The 13,112-nt window shown below is 46.6% G+C and overlaps 1 protein-coding gene across 5 annotated transcripts in view; it reads right to left on the reverse strand.

Annotated features, from left to right (window-relative positions):
• Positions 1–2,320: 2,320 nt before the first annotated feature.
• LOC129831340 (exostosin-1c) overlaps positions 2,321–13,112 on the reverse strand; it is a 97,098-nt gene continuing 86,306 nt past the window's right edge. For 4 of the 5 annotated variants that reach the window (XM_055894666.1, XM_055894664.1, XM_055894665.1 and 1 more), the window contains exons 3-12: positions 10,466–10,559; positions 8,425–8,532; positions 6,623–6,742; positions 5,886–6,018; positions 5,243–5,361; positions 4,967–5,062; positions 4,629–4,715; positions 4,377–4,537; positions 3,777–4,002; positions 2,321–2,952 (exon numbers count right to left, since the gene is read on the reverse strand). In XM_055894666.1, the coding sequence (XP_055750641.1) occupies positions 2,764–2,952; positions 3,777–4,002; positions 4,377–4,537; positions 4,629–4,715; positions 4,967–5,062; positions 5,243–5,361; positions 5,886–6,018; positions 6,623–6,742; positions 8,425–8,532; positions 10,466–10,559 (1,333 nt within the window). In that variant the 3' untranslated portion in view covers positions 2,321–2,763. The remainder of the gene's footprint in view (positions 2,953–3,776; positions 4,003–4,376; positions 4,538–4,628; positions 4,716–4,966; positions 5,063–5,242; positions 5,362–5,885; positions 6,019–6,622; positions 6,743–8,424; positions 8,533–10,465; positions 10,560–13,112) is intronic. The other variant, XM_055894668.1, reaches the window with a different exon arrangement.

Below are 13,112 nucleotides of genomic sequence, written 5' to 3' on the forward strand. Positions count from 1 at the left end.
GACATTGGTGCGGCTGGCTTCCGGGTTAAGCGGGCGGGTGTTAAGAAGCGTGGTTTGGCTGGTCATGTTTCGGAGGACGCGTTACTCGACCTTTGCCTCCTGAGCCCATTGGGGAGTTGCAGCGATGAGACAAGATCGAAAAAGGGGGTTAAATACAACAACAAAAAAGCTTATTGTGCAACATCACCTACGAGTGCTTGCTTACCTGTGAACTCCATTGTGCCACACCCCCTCTTGCCCTTTGACCTCCCAATTTCTCTCCCTAGATCCGATATGGTACACCCTTACTTCAGAAGGGGCTTGGTCTGGCTGGGATGCTCCCCCAGCAGCAGCAGTACCACCTGCCCCTAGGCTCCGGTTCCTATGCCCCCTCAGGGAGCCCTGAGAGGTTACCCGTGTTACTCTGTCAGCCAGGATTCCATCCAGGACATCATCACACTCACTATGGAGATCTTCCAGACCACAAGGGCCACACAGGTAATATAATAGCGTGTTCAACTAAGGATGGACACATTAATTATATACATTATGCTTTCACATCATCTGTATTAATCCTGGTCTCATTTAAATGTCTGCTGTTAAGTTGACCACCATATCTGTCTTGAGTGGGGGGGGGGGGTATTTAACCTGATGAAATGAAGGTTCATTAAAGAATGATGTACTGAGTTGTGCTGTCTGTCGGTGTCATCAAGCGTTTCCCCATAGAGATTCGATATACAGTAATACTGTTTATACAACATAGTATTTTGCCTCATTCTGCGGTTGTGCCCCCGGGCCTACCGGGGCGACCCAGAGCCAGGCTGTGTATCAGGACCGCTTCGGGAAACTCCAGGAGCACCTCCGTCCACTGGCCCTGCTCTTCCGCAAGTGTGGAGATGACCTCTGACCTGCAGGAAGAACTCCCAGAGGTAGGGCTCAATTCAATTTCTGTCTATGTACAAAATCCCTCCTTTACCCTTCTCACTCCATGAACCCTATCCAAGCTGTACTGGGCTGGCTTGGTTATGCATTCACCATAGTTGCTGGAACCCTGCTGGAATGGATCATGTCAAAATAAAATATCCTAGCCAGTACAGTACGATTCGGGTCAGCCCTCTAAGTGTGAATCAAGCACACATTTTTGTCTTTCTGTCTATACACAAGCTCTGCCTGTTTTTCTGTCTATCTGTGCCTTGTCACCTTTGACAGTATTACTTGTCGTGCAGTTGTTTTGACGTGTGTCAATGATGTGAGGGACTTAGTGTATAACGTCTTCTTTCCAGCTGGTGCCATATGTAGGAGAGGAGATGGAGCCCTGCAGTCCAGCTGTAAACCAGGAGAGACAAGAAGTGCTGGAGGTTTGTGACGGGTCCACTCCCCCTCTCTATGTCACTGATTTCAATATTGTTTGTTGGATGACAACCAATAGTTAAGTACATTTCCTTGATTCTAATTGGGTTCTGTGTGTCATGGTCCCACCCACAGAAGGTAAGGCAGAAGAACCAGGAGATTAAGATTCTGGACCAGACGAGGAACTTGCTATGGAACGTCAATGCCTTGCTGACACTCAGGAAATAACATCACAGATGACCTCACCCCCTCCCGCCGACCCTCTCTCACTGCACTTCACAATGCCCTCCCACTAGGGGCCATGAGTTTTTCCTGACCCAGAAAACTCTAGGCCCTAGTACTTCCAACCATTGTTGTTCTGGTGTGAGAGACCGCTGGAAGCTTTGGGTGATCTACCTTTACAGTATGGTGCTTTCAGAGTTTACTTAGATATATATTTTTTAAACTACATACGTTTTCCTCAGCCTTTTTGGGGGGTGATAATCACTGACTCAGGACCAGCTAAATAAACTTGAATTCAGTGTTATGAATTCCGCTCGGTGCGCAAGAGGCTGACCTAGTGTCAGTGCTTAACGTCTGCCCGTATTCTTTGTGTACCAACACTTGTGAGTGTCACCTGTGAACTGAGTTGAAGACAATGGGATCTCATCGTAAATTAGCCCATGGCAGCTATTTATCTCAGGTGTGTGTGTCTTAGCATCATTAATGCGATTCGCTTCCTGAGTGCTGGGCAACACACACCTGTTTACCTTAAGGGTTGAGAACCTTGCATGCCGACTGCTGAGGAGTCTATTTTTGCACACTGTTGCAGGATCTCGAAGAAATCACAAGCAAATGGGTTAGACTTTTTCTACAAAATAAACACATTGTAAAAACAGTGATTTTGTGAGAAATATTTGAGTTGCCTTTGATACTCTGAAGGGTCTGGTGAATGGAGTTGAAGTGATGCTTTGTGACGTCAAAAGTCTACATGCGAGTTGAACACCACCACTTGCACTTGGGAAATGTTTTTATTGGTCTTACAGTTACGTGATGTGAAATGAATCAATTGCTTTTCCGACTGTCCCAACTCCCAGATGTACCGTAGAAATACGCCAGCTGCAGTGCACTGCACCAGCAACTGTCCGCTTGGCGCCTTACGGATCCCCTCCATTCAGACTACAATGGGAGTGGTTGACATCTTCAACAAGTGTTTATTCACCCATCCTTTGCCAACGGGGAACCAATCACAAGGGTCATTAGGCCTCCTCCGTATTCTCCTCCTCAAATAGCCCGTTGTCTCAGACCCCTGGAGGCGGAGTCTAGCTCTTCGCTTTAGGTCCCCTTTCTTCCTCGTTTATCATCAGATCAGTCCACCAGGGTCTGTCTGTCTGTCTACATTTAACCACCAGACCAGGCCTCCACACTGTATTCCTCTATCCGTCTGTTGGTCCGTCAGGCACGTTCCAGGTCCTTGTACTTCTTGCGCAGGACAGACACCTGGTCCTTGAAGAGCAGGGGGTCCAGGCGGAACTGGGAGTGGACCAGGGGCATGTATCCGAACCAGCTGGCGAAGCTGTTCACACACTCCTGCCTCTGGGTAAAGTGCTCTGGGTTGGCCCACGGAGCACTCATCTTCGTACCCTAGGAGGAGATAGGGAAAGAGGATATGGAGGAGAGAGAAAGAGGGCGAGTTTGAAACCACGGTCGTCGTACGCAAAGTAGGCACATCACATCAATGTACAGACGGGATGAAGAAATGAAATTATGGTTCTGTACACTGTGGGAATGTATACCGTAGATAATTACTGGCGACGTCATAACTCAATCTTATTTACAGGCTGATAAAGGCGCGTGGCTGATACGTATATTGCAGGTCAGAAAACTAGGGAACTGTTACAATTACGATGGCTAGTTGATCTCACTTCGGACACATTGGGTTGCTCAGAACTATTCTTATCTCCAGTCTGATAGAGTAGGAAGGAATAACCTTCAGTCTGTGGCGTACAGGCTGACATACACTGTATGTCTTTCTGGGACAATCTTATCTTCACTAAAAATAGACTGGAGTGAAGGTATTGTCATGTTTAAAAAGAGTTGTCATTCTTATCAGCAACTGTCAATTACTGGCAGCGGACATTTACAGGAAATGGTTTTGTTGAGGTTGTTCAACGGGCTGACTTTCAGCCGAGGTCATTTGAACATAAAGGGTTTGCTCTTGATTAGCATTGTGTGTTCTCACTGCAATAACATTCAGATGTATTTTGTGCCTGAGAGTGCAGAAAAGGATTCAGTTATTATTTTATAACGATATCTATTAGTGATGTGACGCTGTCTAACCCTTGTTTAAAAAGTGATTTAATTGCCTTTGTTTTGGACACCAATACTGTCATGCTTTGATATCGTCAAAAAACAATTCATAATGAGCACTCATTGATCAGATTCACCATCTATGGGTGTGGCCTCACCTGTGGGCTGGGCAGCTCATTGGTCAGATTCACCGTCGATGGGTGGGGCCTCACCTGTGGGCTGGGAAGCTCCTTGTACTGTTTCCTCTGGGCCACTTTGATTGGCGGCAGGTGGGTGACGGCGGAAACCAGGAAGTTCATGAGGATGTCCTCACAGTTGGAGGTGCGGTCCACCAGCGCCCGCAGGGAAGGGGGCAGGTAGTGGGAGAACAGGTAGTGATAGTACCTGATGGAGAGGAAACGGAAGGTTGAGAGATAGCAAAGTGATCATTAAAGAGGGCAAAGAAATAGGTGATGTAGACAATGTATGTATCTACTCGTCAGATCTTGTTGGTTGGGGTATTGATATTGAACTGTACATGAAGCATGCCAATGCAAGGGCATTAAGGGACCCCGTGTAGTAGTCACAGCTCAAAGACCATCTGTTGAATGTTCTTAGTTTGTTTTCTATGTTCTATTGTGGGTCAGTCGATCTACCACTCAGCTGTACATGATGTGACAGTCGTAGAAACAGAATGCATAGAAAGGGCTTGGAACCGCTAACCCTGGCAATTTGACCGGATGACTTGAATGGGGAGGCCGATTCTATGGTTACAGCACCTGTGGTAGAAGGCTGCTCCCGTCAGAACGATGGAGTATTCGTTAGTCCACTTGGAGGTGTACCCCCACGCATTCTTCACTGGGTCCCAGAAGTGACTCCTGGGAGGGTAGCCCACGATGCGCTCAGGAAAACTCACCCACACCAAGAAGGCAAAGTTCACCTGCGGGGACGAGTGAGTACAGTTAGATGGCTTAAGCGCGTGTCTGTGTGTGTTTTCTACCACAGTGTGTTGTTGTATAGGAAGGTCATACCTCACTGGTCAGCAGGACTGTATCTTCATCCAGACTCAGCACTGCCTCCGTCTCTATGGCCACGTTGGGCAGGAAACGACTGCTCGTCTGCAGAGAGAGAGATGGTAATTTCAAATTCCTTGTTAAGTTTGAATGTGGTTGGTTTGTGCGTTGGAGAATGAAGGAATGACAGGGACACTGTCTGCTCCACTGAGGTCTGGTGTGGGGAGAGAGAGGATGAGTCAATGACAAGCAGTGACAAAGGAAGGTCACTCCCATAGATTCAGGGTCAGAGGGGGTGACAGTGTGTCATTCTGCTACTCGTGGCGTGGGTTTGGCGACTCGTCATTGTCACTCACCTTCCTCCTACCGTCTGTCACAGTGAGGGGGACAGGCATGAGGGGCCATTTACTCCTGTGGGGCGGTGGTTTCTCACTGTTCCACAGGATGATGATCTAGAGGGGGAGGGAATAGAGTGTGACACAGTAAGCATGAAGGCTTGATGATCTGAAAAGGGGGAGGGAATAGAGTGTGACACAATAAGCATAAAGGTTATTAGGCTTAATGAAGCAATGTAGAGCAGTCTGTTTGCTACCTATGACCTCTATTTCACCGACATGCTAAAACACACTCACCTGTGAACAGTATTTGGACTTGGAGACCACCTGAAGCAGCTTCATGATTGGCTGAGACTGGGAGACCAATGGGGAGACGGCATGGATGATGGCGGTGAACTCTTGACCTGGACTGACCCCTGCAGGAAGGAATGAGGAGGGAGGAAAGGTAAGGGAGAATCATTTCTACTTTTACAAGGGTGTAATTGCAGACCACAATTAGGGGCGTTTTCTGATATTGGCATTTCTTGATGTCAAGTTCTACCCATTGATGCTCGCCATTGGTCCGTGGCTGTATCATTGTGGCTAAGCCTAACCCTAACCCTTCTCCTACCCTTAACCTCAGTCTCCTAACATGCCACGTAATTCACCTAACCTGCCACGTTACTTATCCTCACCTGCCAAGTTAGTTATCCTAACCTGCTTTGTATCAGGGAAACGTCACTTTTACGATCTACCTTGCATATACTGTATGAAAGTAGTAACATATTACTGAAGGAGACAAATATTAGATTTGCTTCGTGTACTAATTAGAAACTTTATGAAATGTCTATTTTTGTTTTATCAGAGTAGACCCTATAGAGGATATATGGATGAGCCAGTCTAGTGAGGTAGGTATGAACTAGTCAGAACCGGTCCAGTCCAGTTTGGTGTGGTTCCTTACCTAGGCTCAGGTAATAGAAGGGGAAGTGGGCCAGGTGAGTGGAGTACTCTGGCAGGACCAGTAGGCCCCCTGGCAGGGAGTTCCACATGTACTTATTTCTGGAGACGTGAGAGAAAACCCGGTCCTTAATTATCTGAGAGAAGAGAGAGAGAGAGAGAAAGAGAAAGAGAAAGAGAAAAACAGTGAGAGAGAAAGAGAAAAAGAGAGAGAGAGAGAGAGAAAAAGAGCAAGAGAGAGAGAGAAAAAGAGAGAGAGAGAGAAAGAGAAAAAGAGAGAGAAAGAGAAAAAGAGAGAGAGAGAGAGAGAGAACAAGGTGAGGTTTGAGGGGAGCTACGTATGTTAATCTGTTAGAACGCCCTGAAGTACCCATATGTTCAAACCATAATTATATACGATCATATGGGCTGGCCAACTGTGTGTGTGTAAAACTGAAGTAATCACCTCAAGAATACAAATGCAGTTATCTGTTGCTTAAGTACACGCACTTCCTCACTTTGACCAGCTGGCGTCAGTATAAGAACAAAACATCCAATCCAATCCCATACAAATGAACGTGAGGTGAATCCATCTCTCTCTCAGTTTCTGGGTCGTTCATTAGAGCACACTGCAGCAAAACAGTTTGCAACAGAAAACTAAAACAGGCATTTCTTATTGGACAAGGTCCAGATAGTCCTTCCCTGTTTCAGTACGTTTCCTCCCGTTTGGTGACTAATGACCCTACACTCCTTATCAACTACCTCCAGTGTGGTGAGGACTATCTTGTCCACGGAGGAGAAGTAGGCATCCCATAGCATCTGGGTCCGCTGCCTCAGAGCTAGGACTCGCTCATTTCCCACCGCATGCACTGTAGACGGGACCTGGGAGAGAGAGGATGAGGAGGAGGAGGAGGAGGGAGGAGGGAGAGAGGGAGGGTGGAAGTTGAGAGCGAGGGAAGGAGGGAGAGATGGAGGGTGGAAGTTGAGAGCGAGGGAAGGAGGGAGAGATGGAGGGTGGAAGTTGAGAGCGAGGGAAGGAGGGAGAGATGGAGGGTGGAAGTTGAGAGCGAGGGAAGGAGGGAGAGATGGAGGGTGGAAGTTGAGAGCGAGGGGAGGAGGGAGAGAGAGAGAGCGAGGGTGAGAGATAAAGAAAAGGGAGGGCATCGCAGACAAGGTCAATCATGTATTCAACAGGATAAAACCATCAGAATGTTGCAGAATTAAATGTTCGTCGTAGAACGACACTGCTCTCCACACTGCCTGGTAAATGAATAGCAGTTTCTTACAGTATAATGTTCCATTTTTACCTGAAAGGTTGTAAACCCTTTGAACCACCTAAACAGCCCCTAACAGTTTATTTTCGACTCAACCTGCTCTGACAGTCAATAACCCGTACTATTGAGGAAGACATGTCCGACACTAGTTACGTGATTTCATCCCAGCCAGAGGAAAATCCACTATAAATGGTATTATTTTGTCAGAGGGAGAGCTAGGGTTCAGGACAGGTGCCCAGCAGCTATCCTAGCTCACCTAGCTGTGTCTATAGCCAGACTACTTCCATCAAGAGGTAGGACTCTTACTTCACACACGGTTCACCTGAAACCAACATTTCAGGCTAGTTACGTGATGACACTACGCTGTACTGGAGGAAAATAAGGGGGGGGGGGGTCGCGCCATTGGCACCAAGTGAAAATAGCCCACACTCACCCCGTTCACTCTCCTAAAGTAAATACCATGAATGTGTCAGCTAGCCAGAGGAGGAACTATATATACAGTTGACTCACCTAGCCTGTAAGTCTACAACTGCCGATTACTTTGGATAAAAACATCTGCTAAATGGCCATGTGATTTTATTGTGATTAAATCAAGTTAGCTGAGCAGGGAAGTCTGTATCTTTCTACAGTGATGTTTAAAAGCCAGTCAGGTAGCCTGTTGACTCCCCTAGAACCTAGTCTATAGCAGGTCTTCTAATGATTGGAACCTGAGGAAGCAAAGGGGCCACCCTCCTCCTTTCCCGTCTCCTCCCTCACTCTCTCTCTCTCCTCTCGTCTCATCTCTAGATCTGAAAGAGAGATTCACCTCTCAATGATATCCTGTCTCTCTGATGTGCTTGGCACCGTTCAACCTCCCGTCACCAGCTTTATTCCCTCAAAACTCAATTTCCACATCCCTAACCCCGGGGTGTGTGTGTGTGTGTGTGTGTGTGTGTGTGTGTGTGTGTGTGTGTGTGTGTGTGTGTGTGTGTGTGTGTGTGTGTGTGTGTGTGTGTGTGTGTGTATGCTTGTGGGTGGTCAGAGTGTGTGAGGGAGGGGAAACAGAGTGTGTGCGCGTGCGTACATGCGAGCGTATGTGTGTGTGTGTATATGGGTGCACATTGCGGCCTAACGTTGTTTTGGGTCAAATCCATTTTGAATTTCAATTTCATAATTTGGCCTTTCCAACATGTTATTTTTTCTCCGTTCATTAGCTAGCTGGATGTCAGGTTATTTCCTGTATCAACTGAGTTCAAACAGTATTGATTCCAGGCCTGCTGTGAACGTGCGGTGCGCGCGTGTGCGTGTTACCTGCAGTAGCAGTCTCTCATCTCCTTCGATGACAGCCTGGTTCCACTGGATGACATCAGAGAAGGGCAGCTCCCAACCATTGCTGAGCAACACAGGAATACACGCCGCCTAGACGGAGAGAGAGAGAGATAAAGAGCGAGCGAGTGGAAACAGAAGGAGAAAGACTGAGTCAGTGTGACAAGCGGACAAAGACAGGCAAACGGACAGGGTAATTGGTAATGCTACCGTTGTCCACGTGCTCTGCTTGTGGTAGACATTCAATAAAAAAATTGTTGTCTAGATTTCCAGTCTTCGTCTCTGACACATAGCACCGTATACTAGCAGCTGGTACGTCAATAAGGCACTCTGAGAAGATAATGAAATCAATGTGTGTGTGTGTGTGTGTGTGTGTGTGAGAGAGACTCTCTTGGGGAGATTGCATGGGTCACAGCTACTATCTTGCCAGTCTCAGGAGCCCTTTGGGGCCCTAGAGAGAAAGAGACAAAACTTCTGCTGCGTCACTCACTCGCCGATTTAACAAACTCCTAGTCTGCTAATTAAGTACACTCCACAGGGAGGATGCAGAGAGGGAGGGAGTAGGAGAGAAATGGGGAGAGGAGGGGGGATAACAGTTTGATGTTGCCATATCCCCTTGTTTACTGACAGCCAGGTTTTTGATGTTGTTGTACTTTCATTTTCCCCAGCTCTCTTCCTCTCTCTCTGCTGCTGTCCTGGCTGTTGGTTTTATTTCTTTTTCTAATTAAATCACAGGAGAGCAGCCAGAACCAGCTTCAGACTGAGATCAGATGACTTCCCCCTCTGGCGGTCTGAAGCTCCACTAGTTGCCTCACCAGAGACCGGCCCTCACTCAGGCAGCCATGTAGACAACGCTAAGATACACTAGGCTACGCTCCACGTAACAGGGTTGAGGCCTCCAGAGTTGACGTGAAGCCTGGGGCTCGCCTGAGCCACTTCCCCAGAGATGAGGTGCTTTGAGGCGGACTGACTAAGAAGTATTCCTCTGACTGCATCCCAGTGCAGCTCAGCATGTGGGAATATGTGTGTTGTTGTTTTTTGGTTGTTTGCATTGGGAGATGAAGAGAGGAGCATCAGTGTGTGTGTGTGTGTGTGTGTGTTCTCAGGCATTTGTCCGTGTGTGTGTGCCCCCGCAGGAGTGTATGCACCGAGAGTTGGAACGCTGGCAGTAAGTTTCCTACCACACTGGTAATTGCACATTCTTTTGTGGGCTTGGGCTGGCACGAAGAGAAAAGGAGATCTTACAAATCTCAGACTGGCCTGAATGGAAAAGCAAAGGAGACAGAGGAAGAGAGGGAAGAGAAACAGAGGGAGAAGGAGGGAGAGAGCGGGGGAGTGAGTGCGGAGGAGGAGTGAGTTAGCTGTGTGAGAGTGAGCTTCCCTTGCCAAGCCCTGCGTTCAGTGGATTTGCCGATTCAGCTCAGATCAGCAGTGTGGCAGGCTGGCAACCCTATGGAAGCTTCCGGACCATTGAGAGACTCCGAGAGGGAGAGATGGCCAGGGAACACAAGAGTCTGGGAGGTTTATTGGTAGGTAAAACCATGAACACAGCTCCTTCACCAAAACATCTACATGGGTGGTAAATCCACACAGTCTGTCCAAGATCATTATTTCATTAACTACATGGTTTATTGAGGCAGAGTTTGATGAAAGGTAAACCCTTTCAATGTTATAGTTTCCAAATATTCTTTTTTTTCTTATAGCAAATCAGTCAACACCACCATAATTGTTAACCTGAAATTGTACACGTTAGTACAGCACATAAGGATATTCATACGATAGTTGGGCAGAGTGTGGCTATCATTACTAATAGTGTAACTGCTAACACAATCCCCGTCAATCCATCATCGTGATAGTTCAGAGGTGTATTCGTACCCGTGGCCTGGTCCCAGGAGTTGGTCATAGGAGTTGACAAGACAGCACAAACAGGTCACATATCTGGGAACCAGGCTAGCATATTAGGTGCAGTATTTGGCATTCTTCTAGGACCATGCTAGTGCATTGTGATCAGTATTTGGCATCCTACCTGTAGAGACTCTAGGAAGCGAAAGGAGCCCAGGCGACGACCCCGGGGAACCAGGCAGAAGGTAGAGTTGTGAAGCAGCTCCTGGTAATCAAACCTGAGAGAGAGGAGAGGAGAGGAAGAGGGAGAGACAGAGACAGAGACGGTGTTGGTGTTGGGAGGACAAAAAAATTCAGCATTTACTTTTACAAAGGCTCCGTTTTCGAACATGAAGGTAGCAGTTCTAGTGTCAAAAGACTATTATGTTCGGGTCAAAGGGGGTCTTATTGACATTAGGCTTCTGTAAAGATGCCTACACAACAGTGTGTCTGGGCACAATTCATGCTGGGGGGGGGGGGGGGGGGGGGGGGGGGGGTGAGACACAAGCACACACGCCCACACTCAATATGGTTGGAATGACTGGACCTGTTATATAAGAGTTCTGTGTTGCGTTAGAGAGTACAATAGGAAGACATAGCCACATCTTAGCTACACCATTATGTTGCCACTGACCGCTGCATGAACTAGATGACTGTGTTGTGAAGAAGAAGAAAAAATAATCTCTCTATTGGTTAGACCCACACAGGGTCAGCGTCAGTGTCAGCCTCTATAGTTTCCATTTCAGACAGTACAGTCAGTCACACTGAAAGACATTCTAGCCAATCCAACTGTAACATAACAGTACCCATATTCTGTGTACACATTCCTCTCAGGACTTGACATGAACCTGTTGATAGACTGTGGGTAGAAAGCCATGCTAGAAAGCCATGCTAGAAAACCATGCTAGAAAGCCATGCTAGAAAGTCACAATAGAAAACCATGCTAGAAAACCATGCTAGAAAGCCATGCTAGAAAGCCATGCTAGAAAACCATGCTAGAAAGTCACACTAGAAAGTCACGCTAGAAAACCATGCTAGAAAGCCATGCTAGAAAGTCACACTAGAAAGTCACGCTAGAAAGCCATGCTAGAAAGCCACGCTAGAAAGCCAGGCTAGAAAGCCAGGCTAGAAAGCCATGCTAGAAAGTCACACTAGAAAACCATGTTAGAAAGCCACACTAGAAAGCCATGCTAGAAAACCATGTTAGAATGTCACACTAGAAAACCATGCTAGAAAGCCATGCTAGAAAGCCATGCTAGAAAGCCACGCTAGAAAGCCACGCTAGAAAGCCACGCTAGAAAACCATGCTAGAAAGTCACACTAGAAAATCACGCTAGAAAACCATGCTAGAAAGTCACACTAGAAAACCATGCTAGAAAGCCATGCTAGAAAACCATGCTAGAAAGCCACGCTAGAAAACCACGCTAGAAAGCCACGCTAGAAAGCCACGCTAGAAAACCATGCTAGAAAACCACACTAGAAAGCCATGCTAGAAAGTCACACTAGAAAACCATGCTAAACCATGTTAGAAAGCCATGTTAGAAAGTCATGCTAGAAAGCCATGCTAGAAAGGATCTGACACAAGTGGCAATATTGTCAACTAAGATGACCTGGTACATTAACTATTTATCTGTTGGTTCTTTTCATAATTTAATATAGAAGTAAGGGTAAATGGTCTCTGTTAAGGTTAGTGGTTTGTGGTTATAATTGCGTTGGTGGTCAGAAAGTGCTATATTTTGTCCTCTCTGGTATAGGCAGAGGGGGATGTTAGCATTAGAATGGAATTCATGGCTTTTAATCAAATCCAACTTTATTTGACGTGCATTATGACGATTTGACACATTACTATGGGTTGCTTCATTCCAGCAACACATCTGCTCTCAATGTATGTTTACACTTGTGGTCATTCTGGCATCTGATTGGATATCATTCCTACAGTGGTTTGGGTGTGAAAGGCCATGATTAGCTCAGGCACCAGCATCCACTCTATTTGACGGTTGAGGTGAGTGTGGTTTTGTGTTGTTAAATTAAGAACTGGCATGGGGACAGTTTTGTTGTTATGTTTATAAGAGAGATGGTTAAGGCTGTGGGTAGAGAGAACTGATCATAAATGAGTTGTTAAGTGTTTAAATGAACTGTTCAGGTTGTGATGGGGGTGGACAGAGCTGACCTGAAATCAGTGCATATCTGAGCAAAAGAAAGTCCCGCAGAGCTACTAAAAGAGCCCTATGTTCCCAACCACCTGTGTCAATCGAATGTGTGGAGAACATTCTGGTGCAAAATGGGTACCATGCAACACCCAGTTGGGTCCTTCAAAGTTCTGAGCTGGGTGGCTCAGGTGACCTCCCTGCTAGGACTGGGACGATACCAGTAGTGCGATACTCGTTATTATCGTGGCAAGGAAACAAAACACGAAGCGGTTTTTAACTTCTGTAGGAAAACAACTCTAATGTTGGAAACAAATATGATTATGTTGTCATCCAGAGTCACATTGATTTATTCTCCAAGCTACTGTCTAAAAGACACAATATTTTACATACAGCAGATTTTTAAAAGGACCAAAGAGTTTGGTCTGCTTTGTGTTTTCATGTTTGCCACAGACAAAATATTGCAATACCGGTATCGTCCTGGCCCTACCCCCCACACCCCCAACCACCTAAATGTATAGCACGTTGAAAACCAGCGAAAACGACCTCATGAATGCAAGCCATTATCAAGCCAGTGGAACCGTTTAACGGCCCATCGTGTTTCTCGCTCCTCTAAGAACCGTCAACAGACAGACAGCATAAGCA

This window comes from Salvelinus fontinalis, chromosome 32 (genome assembly GCF_029448725.1).
Source record: "Salvelinus fontinalis isolate EN_2023a chromosome 32, ASM2944872v1, whole genome shotgun sequence".
Lineage (NCBI taxonomy): Eukaryota > Metazoa > Chordata > Actinopteri > Salmoniformes > Salmonidae > Salvelinus > Salvelinus fontinalis.